The sequence below is a fragment of the Aythya ferina genome (genome assembly GCF_964211825.1).
Source record: "Aythya ferina genome assembly, chromosome: 7".
NCBI lineage: Eukaryota > Metazoa > Chordata > Aves > Anseriformes > Anatidae > Aythya > Aythya ferina.
In genome coordinates this window covers 19,889,204-19,916,975 of record NC_140302.1, presented here as the reverse complement: position 1 = coordinate 19,916,975, position 27,772 = coordinate 19,889,204, and the positions used below count along the sequence as shown (strand labels likewise).

The 27,772-nt window shown below is 42.8% G+C and overlaps 1 protein-coding gene across 9 annotated transcripts; it reads right to left on the bottom strand.

Annotated features, from left to right (window-relative positions):
• Positions 1-1,571: 1,571 nt before the first annotated feature.
• On the bottom strand, positions 1,572-19,104 carry LOC311439767 (uncharacterized protein). 9 transcript variants are annotated; one of them, XM_084525884.1, is made up of 7 exons: positions 19,015-19,104; positions 16,445-16,988; positions 15,831-15,932; positions 14,629-14,692; positions 8,793-8,858; positions 8,151-8,256; positions 1,572-2,775 (listed from the first exon to the last, which is right to left on the bottom strand). In XM_084525884.1, exons 2-6 carry the CDS (start codon positions 16,483-16,485, stop codon positions 8,227-8,229), a joined length of 303 nt encoding a protein of 100 aa, XP_084382010.1. In that variant the 5' UTR covers positions 16,486-16,988; positions 19,015-19,104; the 3' UTR covers positions 1,572-2,775; positions 8,151-8,226. The 9 variants fall into 9 exon arrangements, 7 of the variants coding, with proteins under 7 accessions (XP_084382010.1, XP_084382014.1, XP_084382011.1 ...); XM_084525888.1 differs by having other exon boundaries at positions 8,151-8,253; XM_084525885.1 differs by having other exon boundaries at positions 16,445-16,991; positions 19,015-19,088.
• Between the last annotated feature and the right edge of the window lie 8,668 nt (positions 19,105-27,772).

Genomic DNA, 27,772 nt, shown 5'->3' with positions numbered 1-27,772 from the left:
AAATCAAAACTAAAAGTTCATAGAAACCAGAATTCAAAGGGAAGTGGAGACTTAGATCTATTGGCAGCTTGGGGGCTGGGGGAAAGCACAAATGAGCTACCTATGGTGCAGCTACCTTAGCTGTCTCTTTTTGGTGGACAGAAGACTTCAGGCTTAACTCCTCAATGGCACAAATTCCCTGTGGCACAAGGGTTTTCGATGTGAGTTAGACACCTTAAATACACTTACATATTGCTATCGGGTACTTGCTGCCTATTTAAATCAGCACATCTGAAGAATGCAAACACCTCTGAGGCTTTGGTCTTCTGTCTTGTGGATTTTCACCATGATGTTATTTGCCAAAGTTGTTGAATTTTACAAAGAAGCTGCTGCGGTGTTGAGCCTTGCTCTATCTCGCTACTTTCATATTATTTTCAGACTTTATAAGGAAGATACCTATTCTATCATTTAAAAAAAATGAATAGTGCCAGAGCTAGAACAGACCGTTGAGTAATCCTTCTCAATATATCTTTCTAGGGTGAGTCTAAGTAATTGATAACTCTGAGGGTTTTTTTTGATCATTTTGGCGTTGAGTCTTGAGTAGTTTCACTTAGCCTTTGTTTCTTTCATTGTTAATGAAAATGTCTTATGGGGTAGTGTCAGTAAGCCTTACTGAAGTAAAGATATGCCATCTGCTGCTTCACCTCAAGGTCTGAGGAGAGGTGATCATGCACCACAGGAGATCAGCCCAAGGTAGGAACATGCCCAGAGGACAATGGGAGCATGAAGCACATAATTCGAGACAAATATTTTTCAAGTCTCAAAATTTTAGCATTAAACAAAAAAAGCACAAGGAACACTAAGTGGCTATAATGCACCCCCAGGCCCTGTATGTACATGGCAAAAAAAAAAAAAAAAGGCCCTGTTCTAGAATGAAAAGTTAATTAGGCCTCTGATGCTCTTGGTCCTTGGTGTCTAGTAAAGTGAAGTATGTATTGGTGCAGAAAACCATACTGAGAGCTCAAATGCATTGTAACAGAAGGTTTCGATGACGGGTGTTTTCAAATTTTTTTCACCCTGTGAAACTGCTAATGTGCATGAACTTTCTGGTAATTTTTGGCTATATCTGGGGCCTGATATCCTAATCCTATGGTGGACTATCAGGTTGAAATTTATACTCAAGTCTCTCACATCCTTATTTAATGAATTCAGGTGACTCTCAAAGCCAGTTGCTCTATCACTGAAAAGAAGGGATCTATACACTTCTATAGCTATATGCTATAGGGAATGTAGTCAATCAACATATTCTGCCCAGCAAGCAGTGTAATGACTCTTCAGAAGTGCAGCAAAAGTTCTGGTCATCGTATGTGCTCCTGTTACTCAGTGTCTAGTTGCTCTGTCCTGAATTTAACTGAGAAGTAGGCACAGTGGACTCTGCAAGATTCAATTTTCCATATTCAGGGGAAGGAAAAAGGGCAGGAAATGGTCCTCTCAGCTTGAATGCAGTATTTCTATTTAAAGAAAACAGCTAAGGAAGAAAAAACATGAAAGCTCCATGTCAGTATTACAGCATGTTATTTCCCATCTTTGATCTACTAGCCTTAAACAGAGGTGACACAGGTGAGGAACAGGGTTGATATGATAGCTTTTACAGTATGTGCTGTATTCAGTCAATGACCTTTCAGAGTGACTTCGTGTAACATGTGAAGGTACAGAAGATACAGCTCAAAGGTGAGTGCTCTTGACTTTAGTCTTTGTTTTGACTGTATGGGGATAAAAACAGTGTTTGGAGAGGAGTGCTCCTATCTCTGTCTCCTAAGAACAGGCAACTGCTCACTGCAGACTGAAACCTTCGGTTTCTTATTTTTCAAATAAACCTGCAAGGGGAATGACCTGCACTTGAGAGCATGAGTGGAGGGGGATGCTTCCATCTGAGTTTATTTTGCTTAGCGGGTAAGATCAGAGGAGGCCTAAACAAGGCTCTTTATTTTCGGCAACCCCGATCATCTGTTTTGAAGTAAGATCCAAAGAAAACATACTCCCTCCTTCATCCCAATTAAAAAGCAATAAAGGCTATTTTCATTTTTTTTTTTTTTTTTAAATATTGAAGGTAGGAGATGTGCCAAGAAATCCTTTGCCTTCATTGAGGGGCAGATGTCAAATATTGTGAGGCCATATCCTCATGTGGTGTCATCCAACATCACTCCACTGAAGTTAATCCAAGCAGTTCTGAGCTGTGCTGCTGAAATGCCTGGCTCTTCATCTTGCAGTCCCATTCCAAGGCACAGCTCCTCTGAGCTTAGTTGGCGAGGGAATATGCAAACATGGTATTTAGAGATAGAGGACCAAACTCATTCCAGGAGTTTTACACAACAAGTTCTGTGTCCTGCTGCTTTTGGATGATGTCCTTTTTCATCCTGAAGATCCAGCAGCACAACATCAGCTCTCTGCAGATCACTTATATGTCAGTAAGGGGTAGTCACTCCTCAGGCAGGTCACTGAATTTTTTTTCTGGTGACTGGCACAGGTCAGAAAAGACAGGCCCTATATCCACCTAAAACAGAGCAGTTTGTAGAGGCAAAAAGCAGTTTCCACACTGGGATCTAGCAGAGAAATTGAAGCTGGCACACAATTTACAAAAAGCCCAGATATGGTTAGGGGCTCAGTTTTAGTTGAAGCGATGGATTCAGTTTACTTTTGTGTTCAAGGCAATTGCTTCTTTCTGTCTTGCAGTGTGTCTAATCTTGTATCTGAGCTGTAGCTGTTTTTCTTTCCTGCTGAATGTATTAGACTGACCTGTGGGGTGTATAAAGGATTTATTTGAATAAGAGAGTGGAGAATACAATGGGCATAAGGAGAAATAGGTGATAGGAACAATCTACTCTATTGTCATGAAAGGCTACAGTTTGTTGGATTTTGTTTTTTGTCTTCTAGTTTCTGTGACTTCATAATTAACCACAGATGGATATGTAACACAGGCTTTGATATAGGAATGGGTCCCAAAGTAAGTGAACCACTCTCCTACTGTTTCTTCCTTTGCATCTCCTGCCCTCTCTTTCTGGGGGAAGAAGAGGGTAATACAGCTGCCCACAGTGGGAGTGATAAGGCTCTGCTAGCACAGGATTGAGTCAGTAGGGTGGAGGCACACAAAAAGCCAGGACTCTGTGTTACTCTTACAGGTGTTTGTAAATATTCTTCGTGCTTATCCTCATGTATATCAGTAATAAATCCATTGAATTCAGTGGAAGAGAACTGTTAAAATTAATGTGGGAGGAGATGCCAAACAAGATTGCTGCTCCAGTCCCAAACTAATTCCTAAAAAGGAGAAAAAAAAAAAATCCAATTTGAACCTTAAACCTTGATCTAAAATCCAAAATGAAACACTTTTTTTTTTTTCCTGAGCCCTATGGGGTTTTTCCTAGAGAGCTTGGATGCTTGCTGCTTCATCAGGTGTTCTGAACTCAGTGAAGAGTAAAGTTCTAAAATAAGCCTATTTGACTTCACATCACATGTTGAACATGGATATGGGTAGATCAATGCGCACACAAAGCTTGCCAGTTTCTAAAAATCTGACTCAAACTCTGTTCTTCCACTTAGAGACAGATGCCATGCTAGTGAGAGACAGTGGCACTCAATGGTTTCAATGGCATTTGCAGCCTGATTCAGTAGGCTCAAGTAGTATAAATACAATCATAGAATCACAGATTTTATATCAGAAGGTACCTCTGGTGCTCATCTAGTCTGTCTGCTCAAAGAAGTCCCAGCTTCAATGTCAGATCAGATTGCTCAGGGTCTCATGTAAGGAAGTTTTGGAAAGTCTCCAAGGATGGATATTCTATGTTTGTGGTTTTTTTGTTTGTTTGTTTTTATTATATGCTGTTTTGTTCTATGTTCTATATTCTATCTTTTGCCAACTTGTTCTAATGCTTACATGTTCTGTCTTTAAAGGATGTTTTCCATATATCCATTTGGAATTATTCTTGTTGCAACCTTTTTCCATTGTCATGTCTTTTCACTATGTACTCCTGAAAAGAGTCTGGTTTCATCTCTACAAGCCCTTTCAAGTAGAAGATGCAATCAGTTCCTCCCCTCCCTAGCCTTCTTTTACCCAGATCAGAAAAACTCAGAAAAAATCCTTCAGCCTATCCTCACACTTCATGTGCTATAGACCCTTGACAGTCTTTGCAGTGTTCTTTGGGACTTTCTACAAGTTGTGTCTCTCTCATAAAGGGTGGTGCAAAAGTGAACTTCAGTGTTATTTCAGGTACTGATCCAGACATCTACATTTTGTAAAGCTCATGCATCACTTGCTGCATAGCCTGTTGTCTTCCTTGCCTTATTTTCCTTTATGTTCTTTTGATAATGTTTAGGAAACCTAAAAAAGCAAGATCTGTGTGATCTTTAAGCTACCAATGACCTCTGCACTGATAGCAACACTTGCATATCTCTATTCAGTCTGGATGGAGGTGTACCCTGGTGTTGCCCTGAGATAAGGAAGAAGAGTATCAGACCCATAAACTGCATGGGAGACCAGGAAGCTGTTTGGTCCAGGCATTCCTTCTTCCCCCAGGCTACTTCTTTCTGGAGGAAGCCATTGATCTCTGGCAGGCGGACATGGTCAGGCATTCAGTCAATCTATCAGTGACAAGCTAACATAAAGCAGCGGTAAACAGCCTCCAGCAGTCTTGGGGATGGGCTCCCTGGCTGGAGAAGCACAGATTCAGCATTCGTTCAAACTAATCTTTGAGGATTTTTTTTTTTTTTTATTGCAGGAAACAACAATGCTAATAATAATCTGGGGAATCTCTGTCAAGAAAGAGTCTTGGATAATCTCAACACAAAGACATCCAGGCAGGAAGTCCCTCTTGGTTTTGTTCATTTAACAAGACCTTACAGGTCTCTAGGAATATCTTTTTTTCTTTCTGAATGCAATTTATGGTGGAATACACAGTAGTAGACAAATGTTACTGAATTCTCCTTTTCATAATTTTGAAGGAGCATTCCCAGAAGATCCTGAATTTCAGAGAAACCTGGAGATGATAGAAAGAGCTTCCTGGGATCTCAGAATCCACACTAGGAAGTTGAGTCCAGTTTGCTTTTTCTACTCTATATTTTTTTAGCAATTCTTACCAGTCTAGTTTTATGTGTTTGAAGCAGGGATGAGATTATTCCTCTGAGTAATATCAGCAAATTCCTCCTGATAGCCTTGCTGTTTTGTTCATTTCCTTTCTGTATCCCTTCTTTTCCATCCTTCTAGCACCTCAGTAAATGTGTCTGTCCTCCATAGGGCTCACACACAGGCTTTCAATATCTGTAAATAATTGCAGTAACTCCACACCTTCCCTAGATCATGCTATCAAGCTGCGCGGCCCCAACCCAAACACTACTGCACATCAACACTCTAGCAGTCCCCCATAGCCAACCCTAAGCAATTGCAAGGTGAGGGGCTTTACTAATGTGTGCTATTCCCTCCACTTTGTGATTGCTTTTATTGAAGTTGAGATCTGTGTTTCAGGGGAAATCTTTGGCACTGAGTTGTTTGTGGCCATATGTTGTCCCACAGCTTTGAATGGACCATATGCAAAGACACAGCCATGCCTTTAGGGACCTGTTTCTAGGTTTGGCCTGACCCAGTGAGGTTGTGTTCTGCCTTCAGATAGCACAGAACATGACTCACATCCCAGGAGGGTGGTTTTAAAACCACCTTTACACCTGCCCAGTGTTTGATCACTCCAGAAGCTGGAGAGAACCCTACTGCAGCTGTGATGATGCTGTCTTCTGGACTGATGTGCAGCTCTGAAACTCCTCAGCGCTGCAGACAGAATTTGCATACCCATATATACCAGTTATCCATGACCTGAAACCCTGCACAGCAGATGCAAGGAGGCAGCAGGGGTCCTGGGAATTTTCTCACTAGTGGCCCTGTCATAGTGCTCTGATCCTCTCTGGGGTGTAGGGACTAATGCAGGAAGATCTCACTCTGTTACTCCTGGATTGAGCAGACCCTAGAAAATATCTGCATGGGACCCACTCTCTTCTAACCTGGGTGAAATTAGTATTGCTTAACATGGTCTCCATTTTTCCACAGTAGGAGGCTTGCTACCTTATTCCACTGAACTCTCCTTAGCTCTCTTGATTAGAAGTAAAGGTCATAAACTGTGTAAGGGAAGGGTGGGTCAAGGACATCTGAGTAATTACCAGTGCCCAGCACTCAGTTCTGACATCACCAAGCACATCTGGGAGGTCTCCACTGCAGGAGCAAGGCATCTGGGGGCTTAGCCTGGCTGTGTAAGTGAGAACACAATAGAGCTGAGTGTCTTGTGGTACTTTCTGGGCTAGAAAGCGTCTGTATTCTTGTGAATAGCTGAGGTGGCTCTAATGTAACTCATATGGCACAGGATGAAGAGAGCTGTAGGAATTTGAGCAAGTTGTATGAGCTGCACCAGATTTTCTCTCAGCAGGTAAGGGTGGGTGGGGGTTCAGCAGGATGGAGGCTGAGGGGTGCCCGGTGTTCCCTCAGCCCTGCTCCCTTAATTTATGAGCAGAGTAAAGACAGAACTCTGTGAACTGTTGGTTAGAAGGGCCCTTTTTTTTTTTTTTTTTGTGGTTTTGAGGAATAGATTAATCAGGATACAGACTGCTAACAACCAGCAAGGAGTACATTCATGGATGGTTTCAGCTGGTGATACTGATATGTAGTCAACACCTCTGCATTTTTTCACCTTTTAACTGATACAGTCATGCTCTGTATTCCTGATTACTCTTCTCTATCAGTTCAGAGGCCAGTCAATTGCCTGTGCCTATGATCTAAGATCAGAAAGAAAATGGTGTTATGTTCTCATTGCACATTTGCAGGGGAGAAGCTGGTTACGTTACACAGACCTATGGGATCAGACTCCTTGGAACATGAGACGTGTGTGGGTGAACTTGGCCAATGAGGCAGCCAAGAAGACAATTTACTAGCCCACCCCTGAAGAACATGATGGGACTCCAGAGGACAAAATCAGGGGCCCATACAAATACTTAGAGAAGTTAATAACTTTTCTTTGTATGTCGGTGCTAGAATTTTAAGCCTCATATCAATTATCCTTCAGCAAAGTGTGTTTTACTATGGAAAAACAATTACATGCATAGTGGGAGCTCTCCCAACTCTCAACTGAAGCAGCAAGGGTGTTGAAATTTTAATGAAGACCTTCTTTTCATGCAGGATTTCTCAGGTGTTGAGTTAAACCACTGCTAATAAAAGAGAAACAAAACCAAATACAAGATTAAAAATATAATCCAAAACCTCTGTTCACACTAATTTCAGCATGAGTCTAAAGATTATTGTCTTCAGGTATCATAATTTTACTAGTTCTGAAAATATCCATGAAGTTCTATGTTGGAAAAGGCGTGCCACTTTCACAAGTAGTAGAACAGGCATCCCTTTTATCTAACTAGGCAGCTAAGCTCTAACTAACGGTCAAGCTCCTACTCAACCTGGTTGTCTTAATCCCCAGTTAATGCAGAGAGAGACTGACAGGGCCAAGAAACAACCTAAACCGGGTGAAATAAGTCACTTTCTAGGGCAGTGTCAACCTCCATCAGCTGGTGTCATCTGGATACAGGCTGCTTAGGAAAATTTTCTTCATCTGGATGTCTCATTGTTAGAAACCTAAGTTTTGACTGGCTGAATCTCAAACTGAGTGTGGTGTAGGTCTTTCATTCACCAACAGTTAACTTGTGTTGGAGCTTTGACTCTCTTTGTTTTCTATAGAGTCCAGGAAATGTTGTCTGCCCGCATTACCTCAGTTCTGCTTAGGATCTAGGGTTGTAGGAAAATATCCACTTGTAAAAATGTCTTTTAGGCCCTGCAGTGCCTGGTGGAGCCTTTCAGAATCTGGACTGGCAATCTCTGCTTGCATGTTCTTGAAATTCTTATCTAGAATTTGTATTTCTGGAGTGCAGTCTTAGTCCTCTTGAAAAAAAGGAGAGGTTTTGCCTTTGGCTCCAGCAAGGTGTGTGTATCATTCCTTATATAGAGCCACAATGGAGAATTACCTTTTTAAGCTAGTAGTAAACATTTCAGATCGACTGTATCCATAGCAAAGAACCAAAAAGGAATATATGGTGATTTTTTTTCATCTTATTCCCAAGCAATGGGATTCTCTAACATGCTTTAAAGATATTACCTGCTTCAGGCAGAAGAGTTGGTTTCCAGGACATGGAAAGCTGATGAGCTTTTACAATGTGCTCTTGGGCGCCAGATCACAGGAGTCCCAAAGGAAAGAGCAGCTGCTTAAAAGAGATAATACAGAAATAACTCATTGAAATCAGGGCCGAACTCACACACTTCAGATGCATTCAAACAAAACATTTCCCTTTCTGTTTCCTCTCTAATTCTAAATGAGGATTCATATAAGTTTGGAACTGAGGGCAGCATTTGTCAAACAAATCTCTGCACTCTTCTCTAGCCACTGTGCATTTAGTATTTTTAGATTCTGCTCTAACCAAAAAATATTGGCCCATTAAATCTAATTATCCACCTCTGGGAAATGGTCTATACCTTGAGGCTTTTGAGGAAGGGAAAATTCTTCAGTTGCACCTGGTCAACTGGTTACACGTGAAGGAAGTGACCCCTTGACCCTTTTAGGTGCTCTGAACATAAAACTTGTTTAACTCTCTCTTACCCACACTGCTACGAACAGCATTACTGCTCACAAATCTATGCAGCCTATATATATATATATATATATATATATATATACATATATATATATATATTTGTGTGTGTGTGTATGTGTGCATATATATATATAATGTATTTGACTGACCTTCAGAAGCAGGGATTCTTCTGGGTGGCATGGGGCAGAGATGTAGAAAATAAAATTTTCTTTAACCTGAAAGTCATAAGGTTAGGATCTGTTAAAGTCTGTGTGTGGGTGCAGACCTCAATACAGTAGTATCCAGGTCCGTTCTGGAAGCCTCTGGGCTGAATGCAATGCACACAGTACAAAATCAGCAAAAGTTGTGACCCAGCCATGCTAGTTGTCATGATGAGAGGGCTGTTGCTACTTTTTCTGATATGATGCCTTATTGTCAGGACATATTGTCTTTATATGTCTGTAGGTGGCAAATCAAATATTTTCATTCTGAATAATTTCATCAGTAATTGGTGGCAAAAGTAAAACCATTGCAAAGCCGTTGTATGAGAGTGTTGTCCTTGCTTTGTCTATTGAGAGGCATCACAAAACTGTATTGGTGAAGGAAGGCCTGGTGTCATAGAGAAAGTCCAAATTCTCATCAGTCACGGCATCCTCCTGGCCTGTTGGAGTATGTAATGTGGGAGAGGGTTGCTCTGGGACTTCTATTTTTAGTCCTTCCATATTGATTCCCTTATATCATCTCTGGTTTGACCTAAATTGTTTATGTAGCTAAGGGTATGTCAGAGTAGTGTCCAGTCATAGGTTGGTGTAATTAATTACCTGAGTGGTAAAGAACAACAAAAATATAAAATAAGAGGAGCATGCAAGATGCCAGTCAGACACAAGTTTTGTAACTGAAAAGATGCTAGTTTCTGCTCCAGGTACATAATTAGACTGTTTGGTGTATCTGCCTGGGGCTGTAGTTAGGTGATTAAAAAAAAAAAAAGCATAAAAAGTTCATCTTACACTAACTCACACATAAGTCTTTGAGTTAGGTCTATGGAAGATATAGGAGCTCTGGTCACTGGTTAGAAAGAAAAAAAAAAAAAAAAAACTGAAGGAAAAGCAATATTCTCCCACCCAACCAGAATATATACCTCAGAATAACCATGAGTAATGAGGTATGAAAGCGCAGCAGTCAGGAGAGAAGCTGTAAAGATGTGTCAGGCAGTCACAACCCGTCCATAAGGCAGGGCACTCGCACGTCAGGGTTACAGGTCTGTGCTTTCCCATGAGACGCGCTCTGTTCTCAGGCTGCAGGAGAAGGGCCCATCGCTCCGGCAGTGTCCGTCCCGCCTGCTAGACGAAGGCGCTGTCATTATTTCCATTATTTCTATTTCATGGCACTCTGCATTTGCTGAGATGGTTTGTCCAGGCATAGGGGATCTTGAGCCAGAAGCAATTCTTCCCTTCTGGTAGAGTTTTATGTAAAATGGATTTTTAAAAATAGCAGCATCCATTCCCACAGCAGAGCTCTACAAATCCAACCTGCTGTGACAGCAGTTGTTGCATCTAAGAGCTTACACTAGAGCATAAAAAGAGCATCAAAACTGATGGGGAACAAAGTGTCCTCTCTTGAACATAGCAGGGCTTGCCACGGCAGGTGGCACCTGCTGGGATCTCAATGCTTTAGTAGCTAATTACCAAATCCTTTTGATGCTCTGTCAGCTGGATGTGAGCTTGCCAATTGAACCTGGAGTGGCCATGGTGCAATGGGCACAATAACACAGGCTGCTGCTGAGCACCAAGTTGTGACCTGGCTGGTCCTGACCAAGTACAGTGTCAAGGGTGTAAAGAGCACTTCTCTAGTCACCTGCATCCGTAAAAGCTACTCCCTTGGGTACATACTTAGTTTTGGGATGTTTAAGGCAGTTCACACAGTGTAAGAAAAGAAAAGGAGAGTGTGATTGTGGTAGAGATGGTTTCACCTGGCTGTCAGGTGAAGACCACCACATGTCCCAGGGCTGAACAATGTCAAATGGCTGTAGAAGATTCATCTTTGCCCTGACACACCATTAAAGGCCATATACAAGAGTCCACAAAGACAACTAGTTGGCCAGGGAAATCAAGAGCTATGCTATGAAGTGAGTACTTTTTTAGTTTGGTAAATTGATGTGTACCGTCATGATTGTTCTGTTATACCAAGGGCTCCCCTTCACTTCTTAGGGGCTGCTGGGGCTCAGTGCCAGGCCTGCTTCAGCTCATGGGCACTTATTACAGGGCACTGGAGAAATGGTGTGAGATTGAAGTGCACTACAGTGTTGATAACGTCATTTCTGCACAGCCCTAATCAGATTTGAGTCCAATATTGCAGATTTGGAGGAGGCTGGAAGATTTGGAAGGCCTTGTGAGGTGCCTTCCCAAAATTAGTTCTACATTAGGATGTAGGGAGGAAGCCTAAACTCTACCTCCTGTTTGCTATTATTATACATCTCTTCCCTTTGAAAGCCAGTTTCAGAGGTGAATGAATATCTTTCTTGAAACAAAAAAGGACACAGAAAAAGAGCAACCTGAGGTTGGTACTTTGTATTTAAATGGGCCCAGAGTATCTCAGCCTTCATGCTCCCCAATCTTCGTGCAAGAAAAATCAGCAGCAGAAAATTACATCCCTCAAATCCATAGAAGATTTAGCTGTCTTGAAAGTAAAATTTAAAGTCAAAAGTTCCCATTTTCAGCAGGAGATGCTAGCTGAAGGAAATAACTCCAACAGAGAGAACACACATGCTTCTTCACAGCCCCAGCAGCATCATCTTTTGCTGACCAAGGATCTTTCCTAGCCTATCTGACTAGCACATGGACGCACCAGCTGCCTGGACTACCACCATGAGTAAATACGTTTGGAAATGGATGTGCTAGTGCAACACCATACACATACATCAAAGTGTGCTATGTGCACAGCTGGGATTTGTCTCCCTGCCTGCTGCCAAGTGCATGTAAAGATTCCAGCTTCTTCCCCTTGGTCTCTTCAACCTTATATATTCTTAGTCCTTCCTCCACCATTCAAAAGCAAGCTAAATGACATATTATTAATGATGTTTTAGCTTAATAGTCACAGTATTATGGAAAGTCTGAGAAGAGATCATCGTTCCACATGCCAATAATCTGCCCACCAATGCTTCTTAGTGTCAGATGAGCATGTAAAGCATCTTTATTACTACTTCAGTTAAATTTAGTTCTCAGGCAAATAGGAGGCCCTGACTAGAGCTGGGGGATAGTGTTGGCAAGCAAGATGAGAAAGAACAAGGCATTTCAATCCCAAACTTCATAGTTAGCAAGTGATATCACCTTGGGCTGCTGGCTGTGTTAGGATTGGTCCAGCAGCCAAGCCTGGGGAAGAACAGGATAGCCAAGCACCAGGGGATTCTGTTCTGGATCAGGCATGGAAATTTTCAGATCTCCTGCAAAAAATGTTAACGCTACATTGCAGACAACTTCCTGTAATCTGTGTGACACGGTTTGTGCACTAGGCCCTTGAGAATCTGTGTGTCCAAAAAGCTTCCCTTGGTGGCTTTCCAACGATGCAGCTGGGGGGACAAAGCTGGGTTCATCTCATTTGTAGCAAGGATTATTGCAGTCTCCGTTAATTCTCCTTTCCTGTGTTAATGGTTTCTTTCCAACAAAGCTCCGAGAATTTTTTCTTGCAGCACGAAGGGATAAAAGCCCACCCCCCGCTGCCTTGGGTCAGCCACCCATTTCAGCTGAGCCAGAGTGAAGATAGAAGCAGAAGGTTTTTGTCATTCTGAATTTCTTGGACAGTGCTTTTTATTTGTTTGTTTTGCTTCTCCCTTTGTGGTTCGTGGATACCTTTTACCCATTTGGAACTCAAGTCTCTGTTTCGTATGCCGGGTGATCCCAGCCAGGATTCTGCATGCAGAGTGCTTACAGAAGTGAAGGCTGGGATCAGGAGCCTTTAGCTGCCTGCAGAAACATCTTCACCCACCTTGAAGCTTTAGATAAATAACTGAGCTATGCAAGCTGGTGCCAACTTTAGATTTATCTTAGGAACCTGCATAGACCCACCTGATGCTAATTTTTGACTGGTTTCAAACTAGTGAGAGCAGTTCTCTGCCCTCTGATATCCCGTCAACATCAGCCACAGTGAGTTTTGGTGCAGGTGAGCCCTGGGGTAGAAGGGCATTTCCTCAGGAACTGAAAGGAGAAGATTGCTGCAAACGCACAGGGTTATCTGTCACTCATAAGGAGCATCTTACCATTGATGACCAGGGGCCATTCTCACAGATTATAAGATTGATTATAACCACAGTCACTAAGGGCAGTGCTCATCAGTTTTCTGTCCTATAACTGAGGTTGGCACTGATGCAAAAGCCCCTTCAGAGCTGCCAGGTCAGGACTGCCTTCAGACTGCTCTCTGAGTAAACAGATATCAGCACGGGATATGCTGCAGTAACTTTGCCGTGGGTTGCTCAGAAAAGTTGTAAAGTTCACATTTCTCAGTCATTCGCTGCAGTGGTGCCCATCTGTTAAGCACTGGTAACAACTGCAGTGTTTCAGAGCAGATGTTCCTCTCCCTGAACAACTGCCCACACGGGGTTTGCTGATTTCCTGGATCACAACTGTTTATCCCAAATAACTCTGCAAGTAATTGCCTGAGGTCAGTTCAGAGTAAATGCCCCTGTCTTCTGGATTTACACTGGTATGAGCAGCGTTACTCTCTAGCCCTGTTCTCAAACGCTGGTGCAAATCAAGAGGGGAGTCAGTGAAGTGTAAAACAGATGGAAGTGAGATCAAAATAAATCCCTCCACTTTTTCCTTGCAACACTTCAGATCACAGATGGGAGAGCTGGGATGCAGACAGAATATGACAGGAGGTTACTTGAACATCTGGAGTCCAAACAAATGCTTCTTTATGTACAATAATGTTTAGCAGAGAATGCCTAGGAAATGTGAATACTGGACCCAGTCCTGGTCCCATGGAAGTTGCTGCCAACACCGTTATTCACGTCAGCAGTCCTGCTCTGATGACATTACAAATGTCGTGTCTGAGTTACATCCGAGGGTAAACACAATCCTAAAAGCTTTCTCTGAATCTTTTTGGCAGAATTGGCTTTGCCAAAAAAAAAAAAAAAAAAAAAAAAAAGGCAAGGATATTTCAGGCAAGAGCCAAATGACCGGTATTTGGATTCTCTCTTCAAGGCCACAGATATCCGTGAAGTGCCCAGCTCCTCTGAAGAGCTTCTAAGAAACATGCCCTTAATCCTGCTTTCTGCCCTTGGAAACATCCCATCTGATTAAGATTTTGATATAGTTGTTAAAATGCCATGGCAGTTTAAGATAATACAGTTGTCCAACTGTTTGTCGTTGAGCCTCTTTCACTGGGAAGAGATTACCGCACAACAGTCCAGCTGTGAATCAGATTTGGATCAGCACTCTTCATGGCTTTCAGTGCAATACCAAGCTGCAGTTTGGAGATGGTACATGCTAGTCTGATGGGGAGCAACAACATGGACTGTTGTTGCATTAGAATACTGCAAGAAGAGGCAGCCATGCAGACCCATGGAGTATGAATTTCTTAAATCAATGCAGCTTTTTTGGCTGCGAGTGATTGATGCCAAACTTACCCTGTACTGCTCTCTGACAAAAAGCTTCGAGAAGCTTTTCCTAGGTAATTCTGTGTGCAAGGAGATGAATCTTAGCGATGTGGCAACTCTCTCAGGGTACAGGCCTGTCCCCTCTACTGTCATTAGCCCCCTGAATCACAAAAGGCTGCTTGGAACAAATCATTTAGATCAGTTAGTTGATACCTTTGTCTAAGAACAAGAGGATACAGATTCAACTTTTGCTGTCAAAAAGCCAGTGAGTGGATAACATTACTTGTGTTCTCATGTTCAAATCCAGCATCAGACCTTGGAGGGGGAAAAAATATGCTTTTCTGTTCTGGAAACCAAAGCTCAGAATCAAGTTTACTAAACATTAAGATCCCTGCAAGTTATACTTCTGTACTTACCCAAATGACAATGTCTACGTGCAGCCTCAAAAGCAGCTTCTCTGGGAACCTGATATTTTCATTTCTTCAGCAAAAAGATGAGAATGGGATGAGAACAGAAGTTAGTTTGTAAACATTTTCAGGGAAGGATGTGATAATAAAGAAGGTCTTGGTTTGCAGTGGAGGAATCTGGAATTCTTGATAGATGTTTAGGATGGATGAGCTCTGTGTGTCTGAATGTGTGTTTATGGTTTGTATAATGAAGGACAAATAGGCAGCCCAGGCTCTTCCCAACTGGAAATCTGTGTGTGATTAAGGAAGGGAGATGTGTTCCCCTCACTACTATTAAGCAAGGTTCTCTCTTATATCACTGTCATGGACCAGAATCTGATTTAAACCACGTGCTGGAGCCAGTAACCTCAGATAAATCAACACTTTGTGCCTTTCTAAGGTATTGTCTCTCATTGTAGGACACTTAACAAACTGCCTGTGTGGGAATTACTTGTTTAATGTAAAGCAGAAATACAGCCATCCTGGGGTGGGAAGACAGAATTAAGACCAACAGGACTCATAACAATTAAGTGGAAGGTATTAAAGTGTCTGAGACCCTCCACTGCAGGTGGCATTCTGCGTGCAGACAGAGGGGGGAAGTCTTCCGTGCTGTAGGTCAGACTTGCACAGGCAGGCATGCACAACCAAACATAAGCGGAGCTAAGACTTGTCTGCTGGGTAAGGAGCATAGTGACAGAGCTTCCCCTAGGTCTGCACCTCTGTAAGGTGCCTTGCTGACACCTGGAAATGGGAGCCTGATCAGAAGAATTACCTCAGCTGTGATGCTAGTCACATTAGTCTTTTGGGTGCTTGGTAGGTTTTAGTAAGGCTGTGCTGATCTTGTAGACCCATTAGGCTTGAGTGGTTGTCTGAGCTTTTGGTAAGACTGTCTGGGAGTTTATAGGCTTAAAATTAGCAGGTATTTTTCTCATTTTGCTGCAAACTTTTAAATGAGGAAATTAGATGAAAAGTAGATTTTCAGGCAGCTCTAGCTGAACAGTGTTCCCAGCTGGGATGATCATACAGCTCCTGAGAAAGTCAGGAATGAGAAATCACTGGAAGAGAACTGTTTTGTTTTTTTGTCTGTTGCCCCTTCAAACGTGAAGTCCTCAGCTGTTGTTCAAGGGGAGTTCCCATTTAGTGTTCAGATGCGGCCTAGAGGAGATACGTACCTGCACCTCGGATTGTTCTGTGGTAGTTCGTGCAGGCTCAGATATAACTGCAATTTCATTTTGCATTTCATCTGCCATTTAAAGCAACCGAAGTGGGAGTCACTAGAACAGACATGTTACATACAGTGAATGGCCGTTGTTAAATGCTGTTAATTGCCTTGGCTGGGCAGCCTGCTGTTCTCTGCTTGCTTTCTGCTGTGATCCCAGCCTTTGTTCTCTTCTGCAATGGAAACATTTCTCCCTTATTTATTTTTGCGTGAGAAAACATGTTTCCATTCCGAGCCTCTAGATACCACTTGGGTGCCCCCCTGACCTCTCCTCGTGGGCCTGGCCCATGTAAATGACCAGACGAAGGAATGTGGATGAAGGAAGTGCCATAAAGCAGAAATATTGCTGGCTTGTAAATTCCCTCCACCACAGAAAGATTTCAAAATAAACAGAGCTACAGCCACATAGGACAGCATAACTCAGTGGTGCAAAATTCATCACTGGCTCTCGTAAAGGAGAGAAGCCTGACATCAAAATGAAACTCCTCCAAGAGTCCCTTCTCTGCATGGTCTTCTGCCTCTGAGCCCTCACACCAGGTTTGCATTGCTTTTCCATACAGACCTTACCTGGTTTTGCTCTTTGCGCTATTCCTATCTTCACAACACATGTCAAGCTCAATGCATGGTGGTGGAAAGCTGAACTGCAGTTCTCATTCAGGTCACTGGGATTCGGTGGCCCTCTTATCATCCTGGTGGTTTTTATTGAAACAAAACAAAAACAAAGCAAACAAACAAAGCTTCTAATTTAGCTGTGTTCCTCCAGCTTGTGGCATCTGTGTGTCTGTACCTCCAGTACCTGGGAGTCTGAACGTAAGCACTACTGGGTATCAGAATTGCTTAGGCAGGTTCAAATGTCTTCTCAGGGCTGGATCTGCTCAACCACACTCTTTCTTCTGCTCTGGGGACACTTCTGTCTCTCTTCACAGGGGCTCAGGATCTCTTATTTCTGAAATAAGGTTATCCAGATACCAGAGAGCTTCCAGGCAGTTGAAGAAGAGGCAGAGTTTATGTACAACACTGTCAGCCATCCATGAAAAGAGGGAAGTTTCTCCTTGGACCAAGAACTTTTTAAACAGAAGGGAGCTTTCTTCTGATATTACACATGACCACTCTGCTAGGGAAAGAGTAGAGGCCCTCTTAACAATTTCCAAAAATCCCACAGAGTTTCAAGAAGTATGATCAAATTGGGAATACCTGAAATGAAATTTCTACTCTGGACCACTGGTACATGCATGTATTTCAACTTCAGATGCAAGTCCCCACTCAGATTCATGTTTGGGAGTTAACAGCAATGGAGTCAACAAACCAGCAAGCAGAGACCAATTGTTAGTTGTCAACACTTCCTGGGATTGACATTAGAGATTTTCAAAAGCTGAAATTAAGGAACATGTGATGATCTCCTCCAGCTTGTTGAAAACTATTCCATTTTGACACAAAATATATTGCCTTTCCACTGAGACCCGGTATCCTCCCTCTCTTCTCCCCTGGCTGCTGTTGTTCTCTAAAAATAATGTGATTTGTTTACTTAGTGAAAAACTGAATGTTTCCAAAGACACTGAGACCTTTTTTTTTTTGCTTCATCAAGAGCCCAAATGTACATTGAAAAAGCTTTGATGAAAAAATTTCAATCAAATCCAATTTAAAAAGGAGAAGAGTTAGGGGAGGAAAACACGACTTTTTATTGTTGTCATTGAGGCACACAACAGAGTTCCTTAACATCATTTTGTGGGAACGAAGAGGAAAGTGCCTGCCTTTGATCTGAAGGGAATCCTATAGTTTTCTTGAATTCTGCCAGCTGCTCCAATTTTGCACTTCCACTCAGACAAAACCCTACATTATGATTGAGCCTTAAACCAACATAAACATTCCTGTGCCCTTTTAGCCTCGCTGTTAGAAGATGGAGTATCAGTGGAGCTGAGAATTTACTGAATACATCTAAATGAAGTGTAACCTTCCAGAGCTAGATAGCACCAGCTAGATAACCCCATTCATGTGGAAATATGATGAAGAAGGACATGGAAGATTGTATGACAGGACCATAGCTGATAGTCCTTCTTGTGACTTCTGTACTAACTGTGCTGGACATGTAAGCACCAAAACATTGGTGATTGCTAAATCTGTAAAAACTGCGCCCAGAAAACAGCTAAAATATCTGCCCTTCAGTGAGATAGAAGGGATTCCTTATGCCATAGGTTTTATCATGCAAGAACAAATTAGGAATAAATGAATGAAGGATAAACTGAAGCAACAATTAAGAGAAAATTCTTAACTATTCAAGCAGCCTGGCTTTGGAAAACTCTGCCAACAGAAGTGGATGAAGGAGGTGCAAAATCAGAAGAGTTTTTGTAGTGAATCTTCTGGTTTCAGCCCAGAAGATCCTTTCCTGGACTTTGTAGCCTTACAGTCTAAAAACCTTGAAACACTTTTTATCCCTAGAATGTTATTGCTCTTACAAATTATATGTTTTCTAAGAGAATGCGAGAGAGCTCGTATTGTCTGAAGGTCTCACAGGGATGCTGAAAGCACTGTCCCTTCAGACAGAGACACTCCCACAGATCACAAGACGTGGATGGCAGATATTTCTGAGCCTTCCTTCCTGAATGCATGGCCATTGCTTGGGAAGGACCTCAAAGGGTGTCATGGGCAGCATCTCAGAAGGGTGCAGGCTCTATGTGCCCAAGGACAACGCTGCTGCTTACACGTCTCCAGCAGCCCATGCATGAGCTACTCTTCTCAAGTCAGTGTTTCCAAGGGAGTGGAGCACCTTGGAAGGGCAGGCTGTGGATGAGAAAGATGACAAGCAGAACAGAGTCTGAGCAGGACAAAGAAAGGGAAAAGGCAAGAAAAGGCAGGGAGAAACAAAGGACTGAAGCAGCAAAAAGAAAAAGGAAAAAATAAAAAAATAAAGCCACAGAGTATAAATGGGTGAAACAGGCTAAGGGGTGAGAAGGAATAAGAGGGGGTTGCAGACATATGAAAAAGAAGACTGGCCAGAAAAGTCAGCTGTCAGGCTTGTCCTAGGCAACCTCTGGGCTTGCTGGCAATGGAAATTAATGAAAATGATATCTTTGAGTCAGGACCCAGGGCAGGTACTCGGTAGCTCTTGCTCATCTGTCTGTGCCCCTGCAGTCTCCTACCTTGCTGCTGTTTCCCCTGTTGAGCATGATCCTCCCACTCTCTCATCCAGCCTCACAAGCCTGACAGAGTAAATGTTTGGGAAATTCCTGTTCCTCTTGTTTTGTAGCATCTGGAGTTAGGGCTGAATAAAGCCCTTCAGGCTGGGAGGTTTTGGAAGGAAGCCCCACACTCACTGGGCCCTTTGCCAGCGAGTTAATCCTTGCTGTATTGACCCTTCTAGAGGCAGCAGTCCCAGGCCACCAAGGATCTGATAGCCTTGAACTCTCTGTGCCTGGAACTGTGCTTGCTGCTTCTCAGCGCTGATCTCTTCCCAGCAATTTCCTCTGGAGGCCCCAGGCAGCAAAGCAGGGGCAGCACAGATCAGTGATAATCAATGCTCTGGTGCAATTGCCATCGTGTCAGTCAAGACAGAAGACACCATGCCATGTGCTTCAGCTGCTTTTGTTTATGTTGCTGCTGCCTTGCATATGTGCAGGCCAGAAACTTTAGGTTTCCCTGTAGACACCCAAGATACTTTCCCAGGGCCATTGGATGTAAACTGCATAGATCATTGCAACATGCTTTGCCCTGCTCCCCAAGCATGGAACTAAAACGAAATTGGGCTTAGGCAGAGCTGAAGGTGCACAGCAGGTACTTGCTGAGCTGTATGAGTAAACGTGTGTGTGTTTGTGGGGGTTAAATGTATGGTGGACCTGATCAGGGCAAGTCAGTGCAGTAGGCAAGAGCATGCATGCTCTATGTGTTTTTGTGGGGGGCTTGGGGTCAGTTTCATCATTTGTAGTAGGTAAATGGAAGACAGAATATTAATTACCTCTGGCAACGTCTGCAAGTCTCCCAGCTTTCACAAGAAGATACTGTAGCTCCAGATCACTGCAGCTATTGCAGTAAACTGTACCGCATGAGAGCATGGGCTTTAATACAGGCTTTCTGTGTAATCTCAAATTCCATAAATAGCTTTTGGTGCCATAGCACTCCTCCAGCAGCTGTTTGCAAAAAGCTGGAACACTTGTACCAAAACCTGAGGTCAGCTGGAGCTAGCAGCTCTCAGCATCTTTAGAAAGCAAGGCTCAGTGTCCCAGGCACTGCTTCCGCCAGAACAAGAGGACGCTCCTGCAGCCATTGTCCAGAATAGCGACCTGCCTTGGTTCCTCCATCCTTCAAATAGGAATAGGAAGCAAGGACAGAGTCCTTTGGGTGAGTTTTCAGTGCTTAGATATAGGCTTCTAGTGCCACACAGGCCTACAGTGACCAGATGTCCACGTGCAGGGAACCGACCCCTTCTTCTAAGGTCTGTGAGGTGCTAAGACATTCCCATAAGGAACCCCACTGTGGTAATGTCTAAATAAAGATACATTTTATACAGCCAGCCCAGCTGATTTCTTCTTCACCTGTAGTGTAGACACGTCTCAGGCAGGTTTGCTCTCACTGGCACCTGTAGGAGTAGTGCAGAGAAGCATCTGCTACCACTTTTTTTTTTCTTTTTTTTTTTTTCCTTTTTTTTTCTTCACAAATAAAAGCTGGGCCCAAGGGTTTTTATGACCTTTAAACAACTCAGTCTTCCTCCTGCATCCCAGCTGCAGGCAGTCCACCTGGTCAGGGTGTTTGCTTGGGAGGAAGAAGCTGCCTTCTGTAGGAGATCTGAGAGGCTTTTGTTTCCCCATTTCTGTATCAGATCTGCTGTTTGAGAGCACATGCAACACCTCCACAAAATGTAAAAGGGAAAACTACAGCCCCCCACAGAATGAATGAGGCTGTAAATCCAGGGAAAATCTTCCTGTGTCATTTACGAGCCTGCACATCAGATACTGGCCTCTTGTGCAGAATTGCTTGGTCCAGACACATTCCTTCCTCTCCTTCCCCCAGTTATAGGAGCAGAGAAAATTTTCTGTGTTGTTGTTCTGGGAAAGGAGATTGCAAAAAATAGCATTTATGTCCTTAGATGGTCACACTGCAGAAATTCTGTTTGTTCTTTGCAGGAAAAACTGATTAACTATAATCTGCCGTCTAGTCATAGGAAGAAACTCCATCATAATGCTCTGGATTTAGTATTTTTAGGACCAATTCTGCAAACCTAAAGCCTTTCTCTGATGTGAATTCCCTGTCTTTCTGGTGTATGCTGTCCAGGTAACTCTACTATTTTAGCTTTCCCCATGAGATTATCAATAAGTATTTTATTGCATAGGGATACTGTAGTCAACTTCTGCTGGAAAAGCAAAGTTCAATATCATTCTTATCTCCAGGTATTCCTGACTTTATCTTCCAGACAAATATTTAAAATGTCCATAAATGCCTTCTGTGGTTTTTCAGATAATGCAGGAGTTCAAAAAATTATGTAAAAGTGTTTGTGGAGGGGGGAATGAAGCTTTGAGTTGTTTTTCAGAGACAGTGGAGCAGTCTTCAACAGTCTTTGTCATAGAGTTCCTTATTTTTTATTGAAGTTTCTGATGCTGTACAGAAATCAAATGATGTGACACCTGCTCAGAACTGCCAAAATCCATGGCAAGTCAGGAGCTCCACATCCTCATTGAGGCTGAGCCTAGACTCTTGGCCACGTGCCAAGCAGGCACACTGCAGGCAGTTTCAGCCATGCTTGCCCTCCACCCTTGAACATCTGCTGTTGACCATTGCTGGAGGCAGGCTTCTGGGCTACGCAGACCTTTGATCTGAAATAGTGTGGCCTTTGTGCTGCTCTCATGCATCTTCCTCTGGGTTCTTCGTAACCGTTGTAGTGCGAGTTAGCTGGTTGTGCTGTCACTGATGTCCTGCCCCCTTAAGGCTGTAACACAGCCAGCCTGGGGCCAGCACCAGTCCTGCCCAAACCACCACTGAGGGAGCTGCAGCAGGGCAGGATGAGAGCTAAGGCACCAGGTAGACTAGCACTGGGTTCCTCATTGCATGGGGGAAATTCCTGCTGCAGAGCTCAAACAAATGTTGACGCCTCTGTGCTGTGTTTGCTGTGTGGAGGCAGAGCAGAGCCATGGATTGGGCCCTCAGCCTGGAATACACAGGCAGAGCTTCGTGTACATGCTAAGTTAACACACACCAAGCAAGCTGTAAGTCAACTGTGATACAGATGTCGGGGAACTGATTGTATACATGTGTGAAGGGGGTGGCCATGCCAAATTTAAACACCTACTTTACTCCCTCGTGGGAGGCTGATGTTAGCGTTTAACTTAAGGTATATGTCATGAAACAAGACAACTCTCACATTTCTCGTAAGAGCGAAGGTGCAAGGGTGAACGTACATATGAGCACTTTGAGCTGTCTCCTTCCTGAAAGTGTGAACAACAGCGTAAATGAAGAGTAAGGTGAAACTGAAGTATTTTCTTCCAAATTGCCTTGTTTTCATTTCAGTGTTTTTTACCGAATGACGGAAGTCTGGAGGAACCAATTCCTGTACTCATATTGTTGTGAATATGCTGTTTTTTTTTCTGAGGTCAGTGATTTTGAATTGACTGCAACCCCTACAACTGAGATTACAAGAGCTCATCAAACGTTCGTCATTTGCACAACTGTATTGCAGTCTGGTTAATTAAAATCATAGGTGAACTTCTTGGCATGAAATTCAGACTGGATGAGTTCCTTACCTTAATGCTCTTTGCCTAGTTGAAAATAGCATGCCAAACTGCCTTTGGTGAGCTAACAAAGACACAAGTGCTTACCGCCTGCATATCAATAACTGTCGGTCCCTGTTTGAGAAATGAGATCAACAAAAACATTTTGTGGACTCACGATATAAGATAATGAAATGACACTGACAGTTACGATTTGGTTGTGTGAGTAAAAGAGGAAATAGAAAGCATCTCCAGAGACGGATTTTGTAAGGTAGTAAATGAGTGTAAGCAGAATTTATACACTCCAGGAGGGAGGAGTGAAAAATAGAGACATTGGGGAAAAAAAAAAAAAAAAAAAAAAGAGGTACAGTCTGTGGGACTATAGAAAGGACTCCCAAGGGAAGAAATAGAAGCTGTATCTATAAAAACTTTTAAGAACAGATTGAACACAATGCCAATAAATATTCTAGCAGAAACAACCCTGCGCCGAGACAAGTTGGTTAGATGGCTTTACTGTACTTCTCTAGGTCTTGTAACCGAGAGACTCTTTGATGTTATTTGTGGATGGTTGAAGTTTTATAAGCACCTGGGGATCCATTAGGATGAAAGATCTGTAGAAGCACCAACCGGTCCCATTCCCTCTGTGTTCCAGGATGTATGGTGATAATCTCTTGAACCCAGATTCTGAAGTAGTGAGGAAGAATAGCTGCAGCCACAAGACCAGACCTACTCAAAAGGGGAGGAACGAGGAGCTGATATTTCTAATATACTGGAAGAGAGTCAGGTCATGGGTTTGTACTTCAGGGACTTATTTCTGACCAACTATTTCCCTCCAAGTGAAGAAAAGGTTTAGGAGATGGCTTTGAAAACCTGGGTTTACACTGTCTGCTGTTGGTTATGAGATCTGGTAAGGCTCGGAGCAAAGCGCACATCCAGTGAGTGATCAAACGATCAGGATTTGACACATCACAGCCACACCCCAGTTAGCTCTGGTCCTGCATGACACATGTCCTTGTCGTGTGAGTGACACATATGTTAAGTGATATTAATGAATGTTTATTACAAACTAAACATGTTTACCATCTAGCAACTCTAGACGACGAGTGTCAGAACAGTTCCAGCAAGTGAGAGGTTTCCATCACCACAAACAAGCCACTCGCTGGACCTCACTTCAGTGCAGGAGTAATTCAGCTGCCTGTAGCCCAGAGAACAACTCTGTAAATGCAGTATGGATTTAGTTACAATATCTGCCTCCTCAGCCCTCCCTGTACCTGCTGCCTGAGCACTACGCCCAGCTGCTGGCACACAGCGTGCCTTCCTTCCCCTTCCCCAGACAAAGCCTCCTACCTGATTTATTTTTTTTTCCCTCACTTTTATCTTACCTACTAATCTGGGCTTTTATGTGATATAACTCCATGGTTACTCTTTTCTCGGATGGCTATTATTCAGTTTTAATAGCTGATAATATTTTTTAAAACACCACTAAAATAATGGACTTCTTAAATGATAAGAACGCATTTAAAAGGAAAAAAAAAAAAAGATTAATTTTTCGACATTTCCTGAATATTAATCGAAAGAAAAAAAAAATCAAAAACAAAAGCGAAATAGAACGAAAGTTTGAGTCTGTCTCCAGATGCTGCCAGGCTTTGTATGATGGGTTTTCAAGCAGTGCCTGGTGTCCAGTCGCTAGAGGGCACCAAAATACACCTAAACCGCCGGCCCCCGCCTCCCCGCGCCGCTGCGGCAGCTCCGGGCGGGTGCCCTGGGGATGCAGGTGGGTGATGGACCTCGGCTTTCTTGGCCCTGGGGTTGCACTCACGTTAGGACTTTAAATGGGATCAGGAATGTGCCCTTGGAGTGGACGTCCTGAAGCTATATCCCTACTTACTTTGCATCGCAGAGTTGTCTCTGTGTCTTCAGTGTGAACTGCTTTGCGTTGGGATGAAACAAAATTGGGAAAGCTGCTGCAGAAGGGCACGTCCTATAGTCACTGAGCAGGCCTTCAGTCTGGGACCAGACTACAACTATGCTGAAATAAACCCTTGAAATGGGCTGGAGTGACTGCTTTGCTCTCTAAGTCTGTTCTTACTACACCACACAAGTTGCTAATGTAGACAAAGTCGTGAGGCCCCTAGACCTTGCTGAGGGAGAAGGCAGCTGGAAAGTTTGTTTCAGAGCCTGAAAATCCCTGTGGTGTATAGATATTTGGGTTATGGCTTTTTGTTCATGCCTATCTTAAATTAAAAACAAACTTTAAAAGTCCCAAGAGACAGACGACTTGTATTTGTGCAGTCAAGGGAAATCCTAAACGAAATGAGATGGGTGCCATAGGACCTCTGACCATTTTGACCTGGCAGTTGGGCTTAGATCTTTTCCCTTCAGACACAAGTCTGTTCTGTTGTGATGCTTTGGTCTTCTCTGCACCAGTTTCCCATGGAAAGAGCATAAAGGCAGCACTGAGCTTGGCCCTGGCCAAGCATCCCAGGTGCCTCTTCTTGCTGGGAACAGCGAACCTTTATTGCTGAGGTCTAGGTTCCTCGAAGTGGCCTGCAAGCTCAGTGAACCTGAAAACTCCAAGCGAAACCCAAGCAAAGCCACACAGTTTTAAGCACTCTTGGAACCAAATCCCCTCCGCAGCGTCGGGGAGAGGCAGAGCACGCCAAACTTGGCTCTGCTCTACCCCAAGCTTTCAGGAAACTCCTCATAGTGAGGCCAAGAACGATGTTTGTAACAAAACCTAAAACCAAGCAAAATTTATCACGTTTTGAGTTTCTTCATGAAAGGTTAGACCATCTTGGGATGTGCTCTGCTGGGATGAGAGGAGGGATGAATTTTGCCCTTAAGGGCCAATTTCACATGCACTGGAATCACATGCAAAGCTCCCAGGGAAGCAAGTTTAAACCTTTTAAACTGTTAGAAAAGCAGCTACCACAGTTCTCTGTCACTCTAGTTAACCATCTATAAACAGTTATTCACTTGACCTCTATTTGATCTCTCCCTCTGCCCTCCAAGGAATCTTTTGGGGCCAACACGTGTTATGGATCTCTCTGCATACACGAATATTTGAGGCTGTTCTACTGCAATGAGAGCAGACCTCTTGCGATTCTGTTTGAAAATTGGTGATCTGGGGAGATTATTTTTTTTTTCCTTCTGCAGGGCAGACAGATCCAACAAATCACTTCTTGTAGTTCATGCTACTTTGCTGCAAATACTTAATACTAAAAGCTCTGTTCACATTTGTAAAAGAGGAGGCTGGAACCTTGACAGGACAATAGGGAGGGAAATAATCTTTATTTTAAGCACTTCAAACAAGAAGGTCAAAGACAGGAGTCAGGAAAGATCTTCAAGCTACTCCAGAGTTGTCCTCTTATGGCTGCTGCTTGAGTGCTCAGCAATACTGGAAAGCTTTCAAGCTTTCACCTGGTTACTAGTGCAGACAAAAAATATCACCCATGTAGGAAAGTTGCAAAAACAAGGCTTATTTAAAAAAACAAAAGAAAACAAAACTCTTAAGCAAACAAGAACGACAGTAAGCAGTAAGACGGAGGTAAATGTAAAGATACATAGTGAGTAACTAAAGAAAGAAGAGCTTTGTGTGGATGCTTTTTTATTATTATTGCTTGAAAGTATGATAACACAAGGAATTTCAGTGTTAGATTGAGTTAGAAAAGAATATAAACACACAGAAATATCAGAACGCTGAAATTCTCCAAAAACTCTCAGCTCTGCACTCTAAGGATGCCATGCAATAGTTAAACAATTTCGATGTTAACATTTTAGCTTCTTTCATTTCTTTTCTGTCACAGCTTCGTAGCATGTGGAAATAAGCAGTTTAAGCATTCTTTAAAAAATCGTGCCTTGAAAAGAATCTGCATCAAAGATACTAATCTGTGCTAGTTGTTATCGTCAGGGCTCTTGCATGATGTTACAGCAAAGCAGAGATAAGGTTGATTTGGTATCTTAATTGTGCAGTCCTACAGCCTAATACATAGAGATTTCTAAATGTAAATTACCTTAACTCTAGATCACTGAATTTCCTGGGATTTACATGCTTGATTTGTAATGTATTTTATTCTCAATTGCTGAGATGCACAGTGAATCTTAACTCCATTTAAACAGAAATCCTTCATGAAAACTGTGGCCATCCAAAAAATGATACGTTTAGTTACAGATAATAAGCCCAGGAAATATTATGGGAGATCACAGTCAAATAGCATTAGTGAGAACAAGATGAAATCAGGGATACTATTTTCCTAACTCAAGGACACTTAGCTTAATCCTTAACTCACAAAAACAAAACAAAACAAAACAAAAAAACTTAATAATACTGAGTGGTGTTGTACTGGCCAGAAATGGCTTACTGTAGATATAATCTGTGGGGATCTAAAGCAAGCTCAGACGATAATGATTTCAGTGCTGAGTTATGCCAGTCTAAAATTCTAAGCAGCAGAAATGTTATCATCTTCCCGTTTAAGAAGAAATGTAATTTGATGCAAATAGGCTAAAAATTTGTAATATGGTATTATTAGAAAAGGCTCTTAAGCTGCATTGAAATCACCAGCAGGTCTATTTTTAAGATTTCTGAATTCATCCTTTCTTTGTTAGTGTTCAGATAAGAGATTAAAGTTAGTGGCCGCCAGGAAGCTCTGGCTGCCGTTGGTTTGGGAGTGGGGTGGGATTCGGCTCACCGAGGGCTCAGGCTGCCTGTTCTGAGCCTTCAGAAGAGCATGAGGTACTTCTGTGGGGGTTAACATGAAGTTAAAATGAACTTTTTGTGGGATTTAACCCTTACCAAGTCACTCAACTTTCTTTTCAGTATATAAATCGTTTAGATTTCCCTGAGATCATAGTTTTAGATTGGGGGGCAAATGACAAGACCCTCATTGAGTTTCTTTTTTCACTTTTTGATTTGTTTTGCTTTGTGTTTGTTGCTTTCCTGCTGCTTAAATCTTAAACACAGAATCGTTGTGCTGTAGGTAACGATTTGTTCTCAGTGGAAAAAGTATCGCAGCTTGCACAAATCTCTCGTTGTTCGGGTGAGCTCAGTTCTTTTATGAAGATTTTTTCTTCATCCTAGCAGCAGGACTGCATCAGCAAAGCAATGCAGGCAGCGCTGGGTGCGGGTCAGCTACCCCAGCTTGCCCCTGCAGCCCCTCTGGGGGAGCTGTTTGAAGCTGACCGTGTGTGGAGGTGTAGGGGACCC

Bases quoted from the DNA above. Each gene is read 5' to 3' on its own strand.
- LOC311439767 (XM_084525884.1), bottom strand. From the start codon at position 16,485: ATGTGTTGTGAAGATAGGAATAGCGCAAAGAGCAAAACCAG. The intron at 15,933-16,444 runs GTAAGGTCTGTA...TGTCTGTTCTAG, and splicing joins AGCGCAAAGAGCAAAACCAG to TGACTCCCACTTCGGTTGCT. The intron at 14,693-15,830 runs GTACGTATCTCC...TTTTTGCTGAAG, and splicing joins CAGAACAATCCGAGGTGCAG to AAATGAAAATATCAGGTTCC.